General features: G+C 43.7%; 1 protein-coding gene across 37 annotated transcripts in view; it reads left to right on the plus strand.

The window, feature by feature from the left end:
• ptprfa (protein tyrosine phosphatase receptor type Fa) overlaps nt 1-22,589 on the plus strand; it is a 353,673-nt gene that overhangs the window by 245,190 nt on the left and 85,894 nt on the right. For 31 of the 37 annotated variants that reach the window (XM_079641196.1, XM_079641214.1, XM_079641191.1 and 28 more), the window contains 4 exons: nt 2,012-2,148; nt 3,092-3,236; nt 7,059-7,364; nt 18,346-18,539. In XM_079641196.1, coding sequence (XP_079497322.1) covers nt 2,012-2,148; nt 3,092-3,236; nt 7,059-7,364; nt 18,346-18,539 — 782 coding nt within the window. The remainder of the gene's footprint in view (nt 1-2,011; nt 2,149-3,091; nt 3,237-7,058; nt 7,365-18,345; nt 18,540-22,589) is intronic. The other 6 variants (XM_079641203.1, XM_079641204.1, XM_079641212.1 and 3 more) reach the window with 1 other exon arrangement.

Raw genomic sequence — 22,589 nt, forward strand, 5'->3', positions numbered from 1 at the left:
TCCAGGTCTCCGTGAGAGCAAGGAAATCCAGAGACTGCAGGGAAGCATAGCCAGAAATGAAGTCAGCCTTAGGAACAGCTGACTGGCAGTTCCACAGGCCCCCTGAAACGAGATGTTGGATCTCAGCTGAGCATGTGGGATAGACAAGAGCAGGCCGGTTAAATCGATTAGGAGATACACAGGGCCTCCTCTTTGCCTCCCTCGTGACTCCAATGTCTTCGTCTGTCTGACGCTCCAGGAAAGAGCCACCTAAGATGGACACCTGATTGCTGAGTTCTCACAGCTGTGGGGGCACGCCCCTCTAATTAGTTAACTCTCTTCAGCTGGTGGGCGACAGCAGTGTTCCTGCCTATTGTAATGCAGGGTTGAGGCGCGTGACCCACTGAGACCTGTGTTACAGGTTGAGTTGAGCAGATCTGAGATTTAAAATCTCTCAGAAATCGCCGTTTTAGCTACAATAACTACAGAACAATTATACAGAGTAGAATAAATTAAACAGAGAAGTCTATTTAAAGAAGAATATAACTTACAGTGATTGCTGAGTCAGTATAGGTAGTGTCCTCAGATGCGCACGCAGAGACTCCCGCAGCCCCCCCCGCTGCTCCTTTGTAGTCTGTCATTGTTCTTAGTCCCGCCCACATGTTCCCGGTGTTACAGCCCCTGAAGTCAGCCTCCACTTCTTTGTATTGTCGCTTTGCACTGCTGATAGCTCTCCGGAGTTCATATCTAGTTTTCCTGTACTCCTCCAAATCTCCAGCTCTGTGCGCGTGTGTGTGTAATATTGAGTTTTCACACACTTTATCCTGAAGTGAACTGAAAATAGAGGAATAATAATAACATTTCATTCGCAGATAGCCTGTTTTTCAATGCTTTTCTTAGCTTACTGTGGCTAGAAGAAGAATGACAGAGCTGCAAGAGGAGATTAAACCACCCAAATACAGCTGACCCACTTTATTTATTTTTGGAATAGAGTTCAGCACCCTTGTAGGCCGACATGAATCATTTGGACTTAAATGCGTATAACAAAGTCTAGTAACTTGTATCAGACTCTGAAGGAGGTTTTCTCCTCGTAGTTTTATCATCACATTACTGTTATTAATGTCACATTTTTCTTAAGTCATGCCATCTATTTTGAGACTGTCTATTACATCATATCACCAGAAGCTCTGGGAACTTTAAAAGCAACTCATACACTAAAATGTGTTCAAGCATTTGCACTTTTTAACAAAAGGAAGGTTGAAACAGAGCCAAGTGCTATCCACACTGATCATGAAGCTGTAGATCCATCCTCTATTAAAGGCGGCCTGTTATGATTTTTGGGGGTTTTCTGTTACCTGTAGTGTATTCTATAGGTTTGTGTGCATGTACTGTAAATGGTCTGCAAAGGCTAAAATCCCAAAGTTCCCTTTCTCTCCAACACACTCCCCCCCCCCCCCCCCCCCTGCCTGAAAACGCCTCCATTGTAGTCCATGTTTACTTTTGTGACATAGTGACATCACTAAAATATGGCTGTGCGAAGGTATTTTCCACCTGTTTTCAAAGATGACAAATATTAAGGATAGTGATTGCAAAACTTTAATTTAATTTCTCAGAAGCACAGGAGAGAAAGAACATGTTTGCCTCTCGGGGCTTCTGTTGACAATTGTGAGTAAAAATGAATCTAAATCACCTAAGAGCATTTGAAGGTGATTCCATCCTTTAAACCTCTTCAGCTTAGTTTCTCTTCTGAATACTGATGAGTATTGGCATTTTTCTGTGGCCGACCTCCCTTTTTCGTTCCAAATTCACTGAGGGTTCTTACATCTAGTCCTACAACCATTCTTTTGGGGAGTTTGGGCCTAAGGACAGAGGATGTACAGTCTGTAATGTCCGCTGAGAGAAATTTGTAATTTGCGATATTGGGCTGTATAAATTAAATTAGCTTTGAGTCTGATTGTGTATCTCCACCATGTACTGTCTCGTTCTCAGTTCCTATCTTTAAGCCTCTTCATGTCTTTGTTTCTGCCTCCAGTCCCCTCTCAGCCGTCTGGTTTTGAGGCTGAGGCTGAGCTGGACTCTCGCATCATGCTGTCCTGGCTGTGGCCGGTCCAGGAGCCAATCATCAGCTTTGAACTGCTGTACTGGGAGGAGAGCAACCCTCGGGACAAGGTCACTACCACCTTTAAACTCTTTACGCTTAAAGAAATGGATGCATTTTAAGTCTGTGATTATTGTTATTCTTTGAATTATTGTTATTATTATTATTAAATTATACGTTTCACAGAGGATTTACATTTATTTTATTTATTATATTGCTATTTGTCATAACGCATTATTTTGTTGTATATTTGACGACACACCTTTTTGCTCCTTTTTCATTGGTTGTTACAACTTGTGTCCTTGTGAATGATTATAGGAAAGATTTCCCTTTTTATGTACAGTAGCAACAAGTACTGGTAAATGTAGTCAATATAATGAATTCCTCATTACATTCTATAACTTTAACTTGCTCCCTGCAATACCTACATACTCTACCTACATCAGGATGCACTAACTCTTAAGGCCTGGCAATATTATTTGCTCGGCTAATTCAGCAGCAGCCTCAGCCTCTCTATACAGCTACAGTATACTCTAAATGATCTTATAATATGGCCGTGCCCCCATGGCAACCCAGATTCAGAGAGTCAAAATCAAAGCTGAAACTGCATGTAGTTGGTCATGGGTCCACCTTCCTTACCGTCTAGTGTCCTAACGGAACTAGATAAAGGGAGTCAATTTAGCACTACCGATCTCATTGTGTGTGTCGTGATTGAGAATTGTATCTTTATCTCCAAGACAAGACAACATCCTTATTTTACTACAAGCATCAGTGCCTTCTCTCCTCTGACTTATTTTTAAGAAAGCACATGATAGGATTTTTGGTATTTTGATTGTGTTCACTTCATACTGAATTCAGGGATTGTTAAATAAAAACCCAGATAATAATACTAATCACAATTATGACAATGGTCACAAATAACAAAAACTGTCAACATCCGATAATTAAAAGGGTTGGGGGTCACTTGTGTATATAGTGTTGCTTAATGATCTCATGGTTGAATTTTCTCCACAGCGTCATGCCACCTTTGGCCCAGCCGGCTCCTATGCAGTGGAAGGTCTGAAGCCAGACACACTCTACATGTTCTCCCTGGCAGCAAAGTCTGTGATGGGTTTAGGAGTGTTTACTCAGCCCATTGAGGCCCGGACCGCCCAATCCAGTAAGTTCTAAAGCCTTTCAATGTCACCTTCACACATGTAAGTCAAAAATAAAACATGACTCACTGTTGCCTTTACATTTTGGTACATTCTATGATCCAACTATCAACTAATTACAAATGAACTATGAGCTGTCAACGCAAAGTCATATCCACTGACAGGTAAGTGATGTTGGACTGTAGTGTGTGAAGCAGCATCTGACTCTACCATGTATGAGTTCAACTGCAAAGGTAAAACATGAAAGGTCAGCATTTAAGTGAAAGATTTTCCTTCTCGGTGACTGTCCAAAAAGTTCAATCCAGCCCTACATTTACTGATGTGATGGGGAAAACATGTACCATTTGAAACTGTGAAGTGTAAGTGGAGTTTTTGTTTTTATTCTAATACCTTTTGTCTTTTACAAGTCAAATAGCAGAGTAGAATAAAAAGTGAATTGCTAGATCAAATCATATCAATCCCCCTGGCGCTTGAGCTACAAAAACAAAGCCCTTAGTCGTCATTGGTGCCAGTTTTCTCCGAATCCACAGGGTGCATATGGACAAGACATTCTGTGAAAAAGCAAGAAGTCAATGGGTGTTATTAGAAGAACGCTATAAACATTTAACTTCTCAAGTCCTGGGAGGAAATGTAAACTTGAACGCCTCTATTGGACTCCTATGTGTAGTTGCGTAACATAATGACATCACTACGTAACACTTGCGCTTAGTTGGGCCCCTTTAATGTTATTTCATTGTTTTTTCCAGCATGTGTTACCTGTATATAGTTATGGATTGATTACATTAGCAACGTACTGTATGTCTACTTTTGAATACATAAGAATCATATGAAAACATGCATTTAAATACTTTGTTGGGGTTGGAACCAGAGAAGTAACTGTAATGGAGAGCTACTCAATCAGCATTGACAGAACAGAATATTGAATGCAATGAATCTAAATGTATACATGGACATATTTGAAAGACACATTAGAGATTTTGGGACTCTTCCTGTCATTGTTCCATGTCATCCTTCTAAAAAAGGTGTAAGTAGAGATTAGCTTTTGTCCAGAGCTTTGTCACACCGACTCCCACCTGAATAAAGCAGAACCTCCTCTCATAAACCAGCACAAGACGGGCTGTGAAAAGGCCCTTTCAAGTAATTACAAGTTAAGTATTAATTATGTAAAGACTTTTTTTCCATGTGTCAGTCATGCTTGATTTTGCTGAACATGCAACTCAATTACAAAGTTCAAGCACCAAGCCAATAGAAGAAAAGGACATTTTGAAGAGTCTTTCTGTCAGGCTATAAGTCCATTATTTCACCCGAAGTACTGTATCACTCATACACACTAGTATTGCTTGATAGATTTATATTTGTTTCAGTTTTCTGTTGCCTTAGAATAACAAATCACCAGGCGTTGCACATTGCACATTTGGACAAATTGTCTAATAAAGCCACTGGGTGGATACATGCAGCATATTATGATGTAAGACCTAGAAAACACAAACAGATGGCTTCACAGAGAGAAAGCTTTTATCATGACCGCCATGTTGCTTCAAAACGATAATTTGTCATGTGAAGTGCGCCGACTGTGCAGGAATTCGATCACTGTTTACACACTGACACTAATACTCTTACATACTTTTAATTCTTCATGACATATCTCACATCGGATCCCTACCTCATAGCGTGCTGGGATATGACCCTGCGGTATTTATGGCAGCTCCCAGAAGGAATCTAAGCCTTTACTCTAGTTTTACCTGTCAGGAGTGAAATCCCAGCACCGACAGTCACACTACAAACAAAACACTTTGATTTTAGGTCATCGTCTGGGAGCCAAACCCATCGTGGCAGGGAACTTGACCCTGAACTTTACTGTCACTTACTGCTTGTTTATATCTGGAACCTGTCACATTATAATTCTATAAATTGACATCAGAGGATATAAACACAAATAAATGATCTCATGAGCTCCTGTTTTGTTTCAAGCAACGGCAGGCAACTGTCACAATACAACACGTTACTGTTGTTAAGGTGAGATAACACACACACAGGCATTTTCATTTTAAATGTTGGAAGTGTTAGAAAATTGTCCGACTCCATGCCAATAATTCCGAAATCATGTTATAATTGGAGGAAAAAACCTACTTTAGTAGTAGTATTTTAAACTTGAGGATTTGTCAAGATTATGATTATTACTGTGATTAACATTGATACCACCAATTAAAATGAAATATGTTGGAAAGGAACATCAGTCTTTGGTTGAACTACTTCCTATATATTCTTATTTAAATCAGGAGAGATTTCCAGTTGTTGTTGCGATAAATATATTTATTGCCGTATGTGCAAAGGGCAAGACATTTTCAACTTTGGCGATTAGACCCCACCATGCTGTGAAGTATTTAGGGGGGGAGGCCGACAAGGGAAGGTGAAACCTCGAAACACTGGTGGTGGTGAGGAGCTGGACGGAGTGATGATGATCCAGAGTGATGAAGGGCGCTTGACTGGGCCCTGGATCTGATGAACTGGAGGCGAAAAGGGGGGAGGGCTGCATCGAGTTGCCTGAAATGACAGCTGACAGGGGAGAAGAGAGCAGATTTAAAAGTTTGCAGGATGCGCTTTGATTGGCTTGTGGGAGATGGGACTGATCTGATTGGTTTAGCTGAGGGAGTTATACGCCCATGCTTATGGAAAGAAAGGGCGAGTGAGAGAGAGAGAGAATTTGTGAATCAGGGTGTACGAGACAGTCTTCCTGAAAGAACTTGTGCTACGTTTCATTATAACAATGCCCAATTCTGTCCATAATCACAGTTTTCTGGATTGGAAAATTCAATCGTATCATCCTATCAGTTTCCGCCAAACTCTAAAAGAGATATTTGCTTAAAATGTTTTGCTTTGGTGTGGTACAGACCTTTTTGTGACATCATGAGGCAGTCTTGTTTATTTTTACTAATGGTAATTTTTAAAACTCTGTTCATTTGCGTCTTTATTCAGCACATGCAAACGTTTATGTATGTTTGAGGGATTGACAGCTGTTAGAACAAGGCAGCGTCCAACACTGTTCAGCAGCCACAGAGGCAGCAGAAGAGTCCCTGTGTTATCCCTCCCACCAGCCCCACATTCATCCCTACTGTTGCTTTGCTTTTGTATTTGGTTGAAATATATGCATGTTTATCATTGTGCACACATGCATTCATCTACAGTGTCCTTGTATTACTGTGCTGTTGGTGTGTCTTCACGCTGTTATGCTTATATGTCTGTGTTGTGTGCATCATTGTGAAGTGATACCCGTGTTTTTGTCATGCCCTCTGGACTGTGAAGATGTTTTGTAGAAGACGATGAAAACAAAAGCTTCAAATCACAAAACCAGATATTTGTTGTGCATTATTGGGTTCATTTTATGACAAGAATTCACCTCATTAAGAGAAATCGTATAAATGAAACATCTGGTTTCAACCAAGCTCGATTAGATGACGTATTATCAATTTGGTTTGTTGAAAAGGTGATGCTGCTTAAATTACAATATTGAAGGAACTTTGTTTAATATCAATTTAATCTTCTTTTCTAACTCTTGAATCCAAGTTAAATTTATAGTTTAATTGCATATGATAAACTTCAATTTTAGTCAAATTTCAGTCATATTTTATGATTCAAATTTCAACAATTCACTGCAGTTTTCTCTAAAACATAATGGTAAAATAAATTGAAAGGATATGAACCAATGGTTGAGAAATCGCCTCTATTTCTGTAACATATAACCACATTATCTCTGCAGTCCAGAAGGTCAGTTGTTCTGTCTTCCATTATCCACCCTGTTTGACCATCACCCTCCTCCCTCCAATCAGCCCCCTCAGCCCCCCCCCAGGAGGTACGCTTGCTCAGCCTCAGCTCCACCAGCATCAAGGTGAGTTGGGTGGCTCCGCCCACAGACAGACAACACGGGGAGATAGTGAGGTACTCCCTGAGCTACCAGGCTCTGACAGGGGAGGACCTGAGCCTCCACCAGGTGTCATGGATCGGTGCTGATGTCACCAGCCACCTGCTGGAGGACCTGCTGAAGTGGACTGAGTATTTGGTGTGGCTGAGGGCTCACACTGACGCTGGGCCCGGCCCGGAGAGCTCCGCTGCCCGCATCAGAACCATGGAAGATGGTATGTAGATGAGGTCGTAGAGTAGACACAAACCTCTCCAATACACTATCTGCTCCTCTCTTGCAGCAAAGTCTCACAAACTCTCACTAAATTTGGGACACTGTAAAAGGCAAATCAGGATACAAATACTTTTCCTTAAGAAAAATAAATAAGTTTATAGACATTGCCGTGAAGTATCCAACTCCCTAAGGCCCCAAGACCCTTCACCCTCTCTGGTATAATGGTTGGAACATGCATCTCTAAACAACTAACCAACTGAAATATTACAAAAAATATAAAGCAGGTTCTGCAATATGTCCTCTCTCGCAGCCTGTCTGATTAAGACAATGAAACATATTGTTCTTAAGTGGGAAAGATTTGGTTTATATAATTAAGTTTAGACTAAATTAATAAGAACGTTGATATCTGAAGCTTTTCCTTGGTAATTGAAATTGTTAATCTAGTATTCAATTTATTCCAAGGGAACATTTTCGGATGTGTAAATTCTAATAAATTAAGAATATTTAAGGTACCTACATTTACAAATTATCTCTGGGAATTAAAAACGTATTAAATTCCTATTAGATTAATATTTAGCACGCAATTTACCTCAAGTAACATTCAGTGCAATTGCAGGAAGTTGTGTTGTGAAGGGAAAAGAGGTTAATATAGAGGATCTGTACCACATCTATGCTACCAAAGCCCTAAAAATGTAGTTTCAGCTACCAACATTTAATAAAAAAATGTAATTAAATGTTGACCTTGACCTTTCCAAAATCAAATTGTATGGCCGGTTTGTTTTCTTGCTATACTCTAATCTCTACTCCTCACAGTTCTAGTTTGTCAGTCTGCTTTTTGAGACTTTGCTGCTGTTATCTTCTGCTTGCCTCTCTGTGCCGCCGGGCCTTCCCCTCTCTCCTGTCTGGAGAGTTGCCTAAGTGTTAACATGACATGCCTTTTCTCTGTTCTAAGTCAGACAGTTGGTCTGAATGGCCACCGAGACTCAGGCCCCATTTACATGGGAACGCAAACGAACCGATTCTATATCAAAAAAGTATTCCGTTCACACGGATACGGCTCAATAAACGTGTCCCTTCACACAAGACCGCTGGAGACGCTGCCAGGCCTGTAAGTGGCGCTTTACTTCCGCCACAAAATACACCAAAAGTAGCGAAGAAGACCCCCCCGAGCATGGTTGCCTGGTTGCCCTTCTGTTTATTCTCCGTGGTGGATTTAGCAACATGTAGTTCATGTAGTTCTCCATGTCCACTTGTTGCTGATGGTTGTGGTAGAGGAGCTGTAGATGTTGCACTAACATTAGCACTAGCTCCTGCAGTAGCTACTGACCATGCTACAGCAGTGAGCAGGAGAGGCGGGGCTATGGCTTCATCGTTATCAGTAAATTATTTTATAGCGTAAAACTGTAAAACTGTCACTGCTGGAGACAATTAGAAGCCCAACGAACACAGATATATGACACCTTTCAACAAATCCTTTCATTCACCTTTTTGTGAGCGCACAATTGGCCACATCATGACCAATGAGAGTAATTTGCTCTTTTCCGGAGCCACTAGACAAAATCTAAGTATATATTGAGGATGTTGAAACCATTTGTCTCCATTTTATACTCAAAAATTGCAGTTTTGAGTCCCCTTGAACTTTAAAATCGACCCTAAATGTCATCACAATCAGCTCACGGGGAGTACACATATGGTCAGTTTCTGGTTAAAAACTGCCATTCTTGATCCGGAACATGTCTGAAATTGATTCAACATCCTCAGTAACCTCCAAACTTGTCCCAATCGGCCAAGCCATTTTTTTTACTATTTTATGCATAGGCTATATTGCTAATTAATACTAATTGATGCCACTTATGATAAAAGTGCAAATTGCCCAACATATGCAAGTCAGCCGATCCATTTCTAACATTAAACATCGGGGTACTCAACATATCCGGGTTCACAATAGGACTCTATGAGCTGGCAAATAGACTAGAACAAGTTGGGAGGTCTAGAAAGTATAATGTGAAAGCTGCCCTCTGTTGAAGCTCACTGTCCGGACCAGCTGAGGTCTCTTTGACAAATGAACTCCAGCTCTTCCTTTGACATCTTCCCGACTCCTTCCCTTAATATCCTCTTAATCATATCAGTCCACCAATGTCTGGATTTATTTTATGGCCTCTTGCTCTTATTGTGTTTGAATTGGGAGGATGTGGCGCAGTGGACTCGTGCGTTGGTGTTCGGATCAGGGGGTCACAGGTTCTAACCCCGCTGCAGTCAGCTTGTCGTTGTGTCCCTGGGCAAGACATTTCACCCCAAATTGCTCCTGTGGGGATTGCCCACAATATTGAGTATGTAAGTCGCTTTGGATAAAAGCATCTAACAAGTGACATGTAATGTAATGTCTGTGACTCAAAGGCAATTATGAGATTAAAAAGTACAGAGAGTGGTGTGTACTGTTGTGACGTGTCTGCTCTCTGTTTATTGATTTGTTGGAATGATTGATACTATCTGAATTAGTTAATAGTGTTTTTCCGAGCGGTGCTGAGTTGATCATTCAATGATATGATCACAGAGACAGATATAAATAGAGTTCTCATTCATAACACTCCGTTCGATGTCTCACTATGGGATGCGCCTCAACGCGTATGCAAACAGAAGCATCAATCTCATTACGCCAATCCTGATTGGCTGGTGATCTTGACGTCTACGTCAGGGAATCCACCCACCCGTTAAGTAGCTTGCGCTACAACGCAGCGTCATTCAAACACCTCTTCTCGCTTCAGAGCACATCTCGAATATCAGTAGCCGGGCTAGCTTAACGGTCCACAGACTGAACCCAAGCTAACATTCGGTCGACGGGCGCTTGCCGGTTACTTTTTTGCTTTGCAGAAGAATTGAACAAATATTAACACACCAGTTAACATTGTAATCTGCGCCGCCGTTTTTTCTTTCGAATTAACGGTAAGGTTTGATTTTTTTCTTCAAACAGTAACATACCTGTTGCTAGTTTATCCCTCCGCGCCGACACCACGGCGAGCGAGGACGGACTCTTCTCTCCCTCACACCAGAGGAGACGGAGATAAGAAAGATATTAACACACCAGTTAATATTTTTTAAAGAAAAATCTACCCCGTCGTTTTTTCCTTTCGGAATAACGATAAGGTTGGATATTTTCGGTAACATACCTGTTACTAGCTTGTCCCTCCGCGCCGACACCCCGGAAAACGAGGATGGACCCTTCTCTCCCTCACACCAGAGGAGTCGGAGGCTCGGAGGCTCGGCTCTGCGGCTGCGGGTTCAAGATCTCGGGCACGGACTCACACCAGGTCTGCTTGTCCTGCCTTGGGCTGGAACATGCCCAGGAAGCTATCGATACCCCCGGTTTGTGCGGGCATTGTGCCCGCTTCACCATCAAGAGCCTCCGCCGACGGCTAGCGCGCCAAGCTAGCCTGTCGGGACAGGACCCCTTCATGTCCGTTGATTCGCCGGCCGGCAATCGGGACATGGTGGCGACCGCCGCGGAGATTGAGCCCCGTGCTGCGTCAGGCTGGGGCTCAACAACGGCGGTAGCCGCGGAATCGGAGCCCCGCGCCGTGTCAGGCTGGGGCCCGGTGGCGGCAAGAGCCGCGAGAGCGGAGCTTCGCGCTGTGTCAAGCTGGGGCTCCCAACTGGACCTCACCGTGGTTCCACCCGCGGAGGATGTCCTAGAGCTGGATTATATGGAGAAGGATGAAGAGGATGCCTCTGAGTTCCTCTTATCCGACTCGGATGAGCACGAAGATGACATCTTAGTTTCATCTACCCAGGCTGCCAAGCCGGAGGCGATGTCCGCTCCCCCGGGCGAAAGCACACCAGCTTCGCCCTGCCTCAGTATGGACTTGCAGGCCATGTGCCAACGCGCTGCATCCAGGCTGGACATCCCCTGGCCTGAAGTGGCCAAGGAGACCTCCAGATCTCGCTATGAGGAGAAGAACTTGCCCCAAGCAGCGAGGATGAAGAGGCAGCTTCTCCCAGTCTTTCCAGAGATGCTGGACGAGGTGTCGGTCTCGTGGAGAGACCGCCCTTTCAGCAACAAGGCCCCAATCCAGGGTGCCTCCTCTTTGGACTGTGACGGCATGGAGAAGCTCGGCCTGCACCGCATGCCGCCCAAGGAGCCGCTGGTGGCAGCCCACCTCCAACCGCGGCTGGCTTCGGCACCGAGCAGGAACCCCAAGCTACCGGTCAAAGGCAGACCGCTTCCAGTCAGCAATGACCGAACGAGCCTATAAAGTCACAGCTTTGTCCGCCAGGGCGCTCAACGTCTCCTCGCTGCTGACCGCCTACCAGGCGGAGCTCTCCGAGGACATGACGAACAAACCTGAGCCTGCCATGTGGGACGAAATCGCAGCGATCACGGACATTTGCCTCCGTGTGCAGCGCTGTGCAATCCAAGCCACGGACAAAGCACTCGGGATAATGGTGGTACAGGAGAGAGCCGGGTGGCTTAACCTGACGAACCTTCCAGACCGGGAAAAAGAGGACGTCTTGGACATGCCTATTGTTCCCGAGGGCATATTTGGCTCCTCTCTAGCTTCGATGCAGCAGCGGTGTGAATCCAAAAAGAAGGAGGATGAGGCTCTCCAGTTTTGTCTTCCCCAAAGGGTCCAGCCGCCGCCTTCAACGGCCCCGCGGCAGTCCTTCGCTCAGGCTGCCTCACGTCCTGCCCGTTTCAAGATTCTGAAACAACAGAGGCCACAGCCCACCCCGGGTCTCCAGCCCAGACAGGAGCTGGCCAAGAAAGTCTCCTGTTCCGGCAGCAGCCGCTCAGGCACAGCCGGTCCAGACTTTCAGCCACCAGACGAGGAAGAAGAAAAGAGCGGCCTGACAGCCTCCTCGCCTCTCCTCGATAAAAGAGCTGGAAGTTCCCTGTTCTCCAGCTCCAGAAGACGTTCCAGTGTTAGATGCTCATGTGTTTCCAGGGTGCAACCTTGCCCCCATCTTCCCGCCGCTTCCAGTGATGTCAGAACGTCATCCTCAAGTTCGCGCCTTGAGGGAAATGGACTTAAAATCAAAGACAGCAAGCTCCGCTGCTCGTTTAAGTCACACAAACACATGTCATCACTATTGTTTCTTAATAAATCATTTTCCACTGTCGTTTCCAGGCTTAAAGCCAAGGGCGCAGTCAATAAAAATGAAAAGAAAAACAATAAAAACAATAAACAGTCTGACGTCTATCCCCCTTCTAAGAGTGGCTGGTGCCTCTCTCAGAAGGCACCAGTACCAATACTTTATTCCAAGTATTTCCACGTTCCCAAACGGGGAGGGAAGGGAATTCGGCCTATACTAGATTTGAGGGCTCTGAACAAATATCTCAAAAGATACAAATTCAGAATGCTCACTCACAAATCTCTGTTGCGTCTCATGCGCCAAAACGATTGGTTCACATCAGTCGACCTGAAAGACGTGTATTTCCACATCCCAGTATATTATCCACACAGGAAATATCTGAGATTCGCCTTTCAGGGTGTCTGTTACGAGTACAGAGTACTTCCCTTCGGTCTGTCTCTTAGCCCACGAGTGTTTGTACGGTGTACGGAAGCCGCGATAGCCCCGTTAAGACGACAGGGTATTCGCCTGGCAACTTATCTGGACGATTGGCTCCTTCTCGCACAGTCGGAGCAAGAGGCTATTACGCAGACGAATGTCCTCGTAAAAAACCTGCTCGACCTGGGTTTCGTAATAAACACAGAAAAGAGCATGTTCTCCCCAGCCCAGACTGTACTCTTCCTGGGCCTACGCCTGAATTCGGTGCCCTTTACAGCCCGCCTGTCAGCAGAGAGAGTGAAAGCCTTCAGGGCTTGCCTCGCTCATTTCCAGCCATATGTTCTCTTCAGATCATGTCTGCGGTTACTGGGGCTCATGGCATCAGCCATCCTGGTGGTACGACTGGGACTTTTACACATGAGGGAGTTTCAGCGCTGGGTAGCTGCCCTCAGACTGGACCCCGTGCGTCATGGCGCGCGGAGAGTGATGGTCACTATGAAATGCGTAATGGCACTGCGCCACTGGCTGCACCCGACTAGTAAGAGGCGTGCCTATGGGTGCTGTCCTATCACGGAAGGTGGTCACCACAGACGCATGTCTGATGGGCTGGGGGGGTATATACGAAGGTCGACCTGTGAGGGGTCTCTGGAGCAGAGACCTCCAACAGTCACACATAAATTATCTGGAGCTTTTAGCGGTGTTCCTCACCCTGAAACGCTTTCTGCCTTTTCTCAGAGGACATCATGTCCTCGTGAGGACAGACAACACGACCACAATATCGTATATAAACCGCCAAGGAGGTTTGCGTTCTCTCCAGTTACACATGCTGGCACGCAAACTGATCTTATGGAGCTGCGGACGTCTCCTATCTCTGAGAGCGACGCACGTACCAGGAGTGATGAACCTCGGGGCAGATCTGCTGTCCAGAGGTGCACCACTATATGCAGACTGGACTCTACATCCAATAATTGTGAGTCAGCTGTGGTTGCGTTACGGCCGGGCCGCGGTGGATCTGTTCGCATCAAAAGAAAACCCTCAATGTCAGCTGTTCATTTAAACGCACCGTTAGGCGTGGACGCGCTCGCGCACGTTTGGCCTCCAGTCCTTCTGTACGCGTTCCCACCTCTGGCTCTGATACCCCCAACTCTGGCCAGAGTGAGAAAACAACGCCACACACTGATCCTAATAGCTCCACACTGGCCTGCAATGTACTGGCTGGCGGAGATATATCAGCTGCTGTGCGGGCAGCCGTGGCAGCTCCCGCTAAGCAGGGACATACTGTCTCAGGCGGGGGGGACGATTTTTCACCCACACCCAGAGCGCTTGGCACTATGGGCCTGGCCCGTGAGTGGTATAACCTGAATACAGTGGGACTCCCTCAGAAGGTGATAAACACTATTCAGAGTGCAAGAGCTTCCTCCACCAGGTCCCTGCCTTCAAAAGGGACACAGCTCTTTTCAATGTCCTGTCGGTGTGATTCTATCATTTCTACAGGACCTGATTGATAAACACAGAGCTTTCTCTACGATTAAAGTGTACCTGGCTGCTATTGCCGCATGCCATGTGGGCTTTGAGGGAAAGATGGCTAGCCACCATCCCTTGGTCTGTCGTTTTATGAAAGGGGCTCGCAGGCTCCTCCCTGTTTCCAGGTCACTGGTGCCCTTATGGGACTTGGTAGTGGTTTCAGATGGGCTCACTCAACCTCCATTTGAACCCCTGGAAGAAGCTGACATGAAACACCTGTCACTGAAGACAGTGTTTTTACTGGCTCTGACACCTGCCAAGCAAGTCAGTGACATTCATGCGCTCTCTGTACATCCTTCATGCACTCAGTTTGCCCCGGGGCAAACGAGAGTGTTGCTGAAGCCCAACCCTGCCTTTGTACCTAAGGTGGTTGGCTCATGTACCCCCATTGACATTGAGGCATTTCCTCCGCCACTGTGTTCCTCTGAGGAACAGCGGCCGAATTTGCTGTGCCCAGTCCGTGCTTTACGCACCTATATGGACAGGTCAAAAGAGTTTCGATGCAATGACCAACTCTTTGTATCCTGGGCTAACCCTCATAAAGGCAAGCCTGTTACCAGGCAACGGCTCTCCCACTGGATTGTGGAAGCGATTGCTCTGGCTTATACGAGTCAGGGTTTGCAGGCACCAACAGGCATGCGTGCTCATTCTACTCGTGGACTAGCTAGATCCTGGGCTTTGTTCAAGGGTGTTTCCATCCAAGACATTTGTGCAGCAGCGAGCTGGTCCTCACCGCTCACTTTTGTCCACTTTTACAGGCTAGATGTCTCTGCTCCAAGTGTGGCCCGCGCAGTGCTGGGCCCCGTGTTGGGACAGGGTTCTACCTTTTAAGTTCTGGTTGTTTTGGTGATTTTCGAGATAAGCATGTCTAGCAATACGGGAGTTTCAATATCCCATAGTGAGACATCGAATGGAGTGTTATGAATGAGAACTATAGGTTACTTACGTAACCCCAGTTCTCAGAGTAACATGAAGTGAGATGTCTCACCAGACGGCCCTTCTTGCTAAGGCAAAGCGAGAAGAGGTGCTTATTTTGAATGACGCTGCGACGTAGCGCAAGCTACTTAAAGGGTGGGTGGATTCCCTGACGTAGACGTCAAGATCACCAGCCAATCGGGATTGCCGTAATGAGATTGATGCTTCTGTTTGCATACGCGTTGAGGCGCATCCCATAGTGAGACATCTCACTTAATGTTACTCTGAGAACTGGGGTTACGTAAGTAACCTATAGTTTCCTTCCCCACTCCGAGGCACTGTGGAAGTCAGTGGTGATTGCCAAAGTAGAGAAGAAGCCTGCTTGCAAGTTCACAGGGATATTATTGCATTTCAAATGCATTCAAAAATTATTTTGGAGCTCAAAGACATACGTTTTTGTGAGAAACCCTGCGTAAAAACACTGTAATTTACATATTTTATCAATTCTTTTTCTATTTTATTTGAAAGAATCTGTGTTTTTTTATGATTCCTATTTAATTAGTTAGATTTAGCTGCTGCCAGGTGTATTATTGTTTCTTAAGACAGTGCCAGGCTAGCTATTTCCTGATGCATCCAGGCTCTTGATTCAGTGAGACTAACCTTTTCCTGACCCCAATCAATGTAAACACACGTCTCATGATATTGATAAATATTTTCCCATCTCCAATTTAAAAAGAAAAGCTAAGTTGTATTTCCCAAATGTTGAGCTATTCATACATATAACCACAAACATAAAGGTATGCAATTCAAATAATGTTTCCAAAATGGCATTGCACGTCTAGTGGCTTTCATTTGTTCGCCTAAAAATGTTGAGACTCCTCTCTACATTTTTACAACCCAAATTCATCCCTTTTTTATAATAACTCTCATTTTAATGAAATTGACCCAACTGCGTTTCAGTTACCTGTTTTACCCTTAATCTACATTAGGTTACCTGCAAAAACTCATGTATGACATCACCCTTTCTTTGTTCACTGCCTTATGACTTGACCTCAGAATTTGCGTATTATAAAAACAGATGTGAACAGTGATAGGAGAACGGTTTCCTTCCTCAATCCAAAGCACTAAGCCTCTCCACCTGATGTCCTCCTCTCTCCATCTTTATTCCCTTTCACAGCCTTTTCTGCACACCTACTGAATTGTAATCTCTCACTCTTTTCATCTCTCTGCACCCCGTTTGACTTTGAGCTCTGATCACTGACTGGCTTTTTCCAGCATCTGTCCGTTCTCCCCACTAACTGTAGCAGCTTTTTTCTGTGCTCTGCCCATAAGTTCTCCTTTCAGCTCTGTGCTGACAATATCTTTACACATTCTCATTTCGCTCTCTGGGACATACATCATCTTACAGCCTCTTGCTGTCATCGACACCCATTATAGCAAAATTTTGATAATTCTCGTGTAATTCGTACAGAAAGTGGTAAAATCACCAAATTGGGTAATGGTTAGGGGTTGTAAACAGAAAAAATAGATGATCCTTCTAAAATCAGGTTTAGGGTTAGCGTTAGTCATTTGTTATGGAACTAGCAAAATGTAAAGAACCCCTAGAAGCAGTTTTTATTTACTTGTTGCTATACTGTATTCAAAGATTAGTTTAGTCTAAAGTTAGACAACTGTTTTGTTGTTCTTCCACACCATACAGGATGTGGCTTTGTATTTGTAAAGCAGGGTTAGGGCTTCGGTTAGCGTTAGCCTCTAGTAGTCTGTTATTGAATTAGCAATGTGGCTACAGCAGCACAGAACACCCAGGAGCTGCTTATATTTCCTGGTTACTACTGACTTCAAAGATGTGTTTAGTCTGCTGTTTTTACTCAGTTATTTTGTTCTTCTTTCACACTTCACAGGATTTGTGTTTGTATAACAGAAATGTATTGACGTTTTTCCTCCAAAGCCTTGAGCTTGATTGTGGAAGCTTGCTCCTACTATTTGAGGTTAAGCGATTGTAATTAGTCCAAAGCACAAAGTGCTGACACAGTGTTCCAGAGCTTTCCTTTGCCTGCTGAGCTGGCTGAGCTGTTGTAACACTTTTCTCCCCATGTCTTTATCTCTTGGTGCAGTGCATTTTAACCTCTAACTCTTGCTTTGGTCTTCTTGTCTGTCTTGACTTCTATTAATCTTGGCACAACCTAATCTCCTCCTTTTTATTGAAGTCAAATTTATATTCGTTTGCGCCTCCCTCTGAAGCTGACCAAGCAATACAGAGGAATCTTCATGAGCTCATTTCCAATATTCTATGAAGAAGGATAACCCCTTCTCCCAGTATCCTCTTGTGGCAACATGTGACAAGCTTTGATGTGTATAACCTGCAAAGATAGCTAGCAACCTTCATATTACCTTCTAACTCCTCCAGGGCTGTTCCTATCTCATCGCTTCAGGAGAATATGAGCGAAAGCTAACCACAACTTGAAAACGGTCCACACCTCTTTCACATACACATTACCTTTACATGCACAATTGTGTACACTACTACATACTTTATGTTTCCAGGGAGACATGTTTTCTCCAGGATTACCATCAATGTTTTAAATACCTGGTTAACTTTATTCTGGATGGAGAGACAGAGTGGTTCATAGCAGCAAGTAGTTGGATTGAATGATATATGCGTGAAACAAAGGACCACACCACTCTTACATATGTTTTCTATGTAGGAGGATAAAAAAAGGATCTTCAAACAACTGACATGTTCTTCTCCATAGTTATTCTATAATGCTATTATCACATTATAAGAAACTGTTGTGTAAGCTATTTCTCTATGAAACACAGGTTTCAACCGTCATTCAATTATCAAACAGATAGTAAATAAGATCATAATCAGGGCACAACACTTTGGACATCCTTGTAAAAACATGTTTTGGAGTATTCACTTGGACAACCAACTATAAATGAATGAGAGTTGTAACCAAAAGTTAAAAGTAGATACTAAACTTTCATCGTTCCCTGAAGACTGTTAAGTTGAAGTTGTGTGCTGTGCTGTGCTGCAGTGCCTGGAGCTCCCCCCAGGAAGGTTGAGGCAGATGCCCTCAACTCAACCGCCATCAGAGTGACCTGGAAGTCCCCCCTGTCTGTGAAGCAGCACGGCCAGATCAGAGGCTACCAGCTGGTCTACTCCAGGCTGGTGAACGGGGAGCCTCACGGACAACCACTCATCATGGACATCTCGCTTCCTGATGCCCAGGTACAGTCACTCTAAAGACAACATCCCATTTTTTGTTCCTTTAAGTTGGCAGGAACATGGCACCAAAGATGCTGATTCACTCATGGGGTTTGACTTTATGTATTACTCTGCACAGTTTTATTTGTTAGAAACAGAACTGAGTGTTCTTTGCTCTCTTTGCCCTGGTCATTGCCTACAGGCTATATACAGGCTGCTCTACATACCCTTTGATGTGTGAAGGGACCTAGGGCTGTATATTTGTATACGTCTTAGGAATTAAAAAATGCACTGCCCCATCCTCTGTCTGGGAGGATGGGGAGGACACTTCTGGGGGTAGAGTCGACCAATTGGAAGGTGCCCTTGGAAACCCTTGCGGTAATTGTGACCTTGGGCAGGATACTCAACTCTACATTTTTCCCGATAGCATGTCCAACAGTGTGAGAATGTTGGTTTCCCTGAGCAGGTGGTACCTTGTTTGGCAATCTTTGCTTCTTTTTGAATGTGTGTGAGTTGGTGAATGCTCACGTATAAGTGTAAAAGTGCTAAGGGGAAAAGTACTTTACAAATACAGTCCATTTACCATTTATTCTGAATTAGTAGCTGTCATCCAAGCCCTGTTTTAGGAACATTGCACTTCACATGAAAGGAGGCATTCCTTATCTTGGTATTACCATTTACATTAAGTTAGACCCCAGCTGTACAATGCTTTTTAGCACATTAGCTATGCTTGGATCCATCTATATCTCATAATGCTGAAGATGTTTGCTTAGAGATCATATTAACCACAGTGGTCAGCAACTGCTCAAAGTGCCTAAAGTGGGTTTTAGAAAAATATATATATTGGATATATTGTCAACCATTCGGCTTATGGTTGCTCATGTCCATGTTGCTGAAGTACATGAATCCAACAAACCTAGAAATCGTTGAATATGAAATATTTGACCAAAGAAGAAACCAGGTATGTTGGTTTAAAGTGGATACAAAACAATTCCATTGATAAGTGGTTAGCTGCAACAGTATTTCCATTGTTTTCAACAAATACTTCTACTCAACTACATTTTGGAGGGCATTTTTCTTATGTTTTACTCACATTTATTCAACACTTATATTTTACATATCAAAAGCACATGATATATGATAGATACAGTACTTTCAGTAAATTGTTAATACAATGGCTCTGAATTGTCAAATAACAACATCTAAATGTCCCTACATGCATTTGTGAGGAATAAAAACAGAAGGATTTATTACTAAACAATAATTGAATACTATCAAAAGAGCCATTCTGCATACTTAGATCTTTTACTTTTGTCAATTGAAATACACTTGGCTCATAATGCTTTATACTTATAATTACCTTTAATTTTAGGACGTTTACTTGTTGTGGAGTATTCTAAGAGTGAAGTATTTCTACTTTCTAAGTAAAGGCACTTCTTCCACCACTGAGTACTTGTACGTCTATTGAAGCATGAGTCAAAGGGTGGATGTTTCTAAGCACTCAGAGAGGTGGTGTTCAGGTCCTTTCCTCTGAGCTTGTTTTGGTTCCAGGTGGAGCGTCTCACCTGATTTAATTTTAAGCAGCATTCCTGTCTTATCTGTGCAAGGCAGGAGGCCTGATAGAGGGCCAGCATCTCACAACACATCTACAACTTCTCTCTCTTCATTCACACTCACACACACACACACACACACACACACACACTCACTCACACACACACACACACACACACACACACACTCACACACACACACACACACACACACACACACACACACACACACACACACACACACACACACACACACACACACACACACACACACACACTCGCTCAGGGGACTTTCCTGTAAGGAACTGTCTTCCAGCCTCATCTGTGATAAGTTTAGTCTTACCCCCTGGCGTCAGTGACGGTGATGAAAGTCAACACATAGTTTGGGAAGTGAGTTCACAAACAAAGTCCTCTACACATCACGCACACACACACACACACACACACACACACACACACACACACACACACACACACACACACACACACACACACACACACACACACACACACACACACACACACACACACACACACACACACACACAATGGGATCAAGGGACCTGCTCTGGTTTACATATTTTGTATTAAATATACATTTTGCTGTAGTCATTGTTGATGCCTCCTTCTCTCTGTCCCTCTTAACATGCAGTGCCATCCTTGGCCCCTTGTTGTTTTAAAAACAGTAGAAGGCAATGTTTGTCAGTTATCTAGTGTATGAAAAATGTAAATCCTGGATGTCCAAAAAATTAAAATATTCTCAAGCTTATTGAAAGCTAATTCAATATCTATCTTTCGTCCAAAAAACATATTCGCTATTAACACAAATGTCAAACCTGCAGCAATATTTGACATTGACCTTTAGTTTTAAAAAAACTTCTTACGAAAGCTGATGTTTTATAAGCTGAGAAGCTTTTCAAAAATCAGGTTCTCAGATCTCGAAGGTCATCTGCTTTTCTCTGACCTCGTCTAGATAATTGCAATGCACTGTATTCATACAGAGATAACACAACAAAACTGATATGAAACTCAGACGCTTGGGTGTTAACACATTCTAAAAAAGGAAGGGTTGATATGATCTTGTCTTTGATAAACCTAAGACAGGTTTAGAATCGATTTTAAGATTGAACTGTTTACCATGGTTGAACTCACAGATATATTGCTAAATTGCTGATCACATGATTCATTGTGCAGCCTCAGATTCTAAAGCACTGCTAAACTGGCTGTTGCTAAATCCTGGCGTTTCAAGTAGCCTCTGAAACTCCCTATCTGAGACGGTCAAAACACCAACCAAATAGAAGGGGGAGTGAAAATATTTCCGTCTATAGATAGGGTGTAGACGTTTAATTGTTTAAAGAAGCCCTATTATGCTTCCTGTGGTTTTCCCTTTCCTGTAGAGTGTTATATAAGTTTTATACAGGTAAATTGTCTGCAAAGGCTAAAATCCCAAAGTTCCCTCCAGAGGGAGGGTTTCTATCCCACATTCTCCCCCCCTTCCTGTAACGGTATAGTTATATAAGCACAGGCGGAGCCCTCTACTGGACTCTATGGGCACTACTCTCATCAATGATACGCAAGCGTTCACACACTGAGTTTGTATAAACGTAGCCGGCCAATGAGGGCGAGCCTACCTGAATGCGGGCGCAGGCACACAGTATATAACGCAGCTGCACCTCATCCTATATCCTCTTCAGCGAGCGGAAAGACAGGGCCCCGAGGTAGAGGGCTCCGCCTGTGCTTATATAACTAGGGTTACAATACGTAACCCCCCGTTATATCTAGGGATGGGTACCGAGCCCCGGTATTAAACGGGCCCCGGGGCTGAATTATTAAAGACCGTGGTACCGTTAAACTCCAACGTTATCTGTCTTTTTATCGGTACTGGAGACATGTAAAAAATATGTCATGTGTATTATTGCTACACAAACATTATATTGCAGTTTTAGTGTCGCCAACTCCGTTTCTAATATGCAAAAAGACTGCAAAATGCGTCTATGACTATTTTTTTGTATTTTCGATCTTTTCAATCTGCTTGCGAGGGGGCGGGGCAGTTTACACACATGCAGCTGCTACATGCAGCAACACACACACACGGAGGAGATGGCGGAGAGAACGCGCTCCGAGGTGTGGTTAAACTATAGTCGTCTCAATGTGGACAATGCTTGTTGCCTAAAGTGCAATAAGAGTTTAGCATGTAAGGGCGGTAACACGAGCAATTCGTCTAAACATTTAGCAAAAGTGCACCACATTCAGACGGAGGAATGCGCCGGGTTCGACTGTCTTTCTAGTAGCTCTGTAGCCCCATCCACGGACCACGAGTGACTTTGCCACGTCAGGTCACATGGGTTAATGATTAGAGGTAACTGAGTTATTTATTTTGTTAAAGTTTCAAATATTCTGTTTACAGTTCTGTCATCACATTATTTAATACGATTTGTTAAAAACATTGTTGTTTCTTTTGATGTGAAATATTATGTATTTAATTTAAATAAAAAGCAATGTTAATTTTGTTCACAATTTT

Source organism: Notothenia rossii (assembly GCF_949606895.1).
Source record: "Notothenia rossii genome assembly, chromosome: 1".
Taxonomy (NCBI): domain Eukaryota; kingdom Metazoa; phylum Chordata; class Actinopteri; order Perciformes; family Nototheniidae; genus Notothenia; species Notothenia rossii.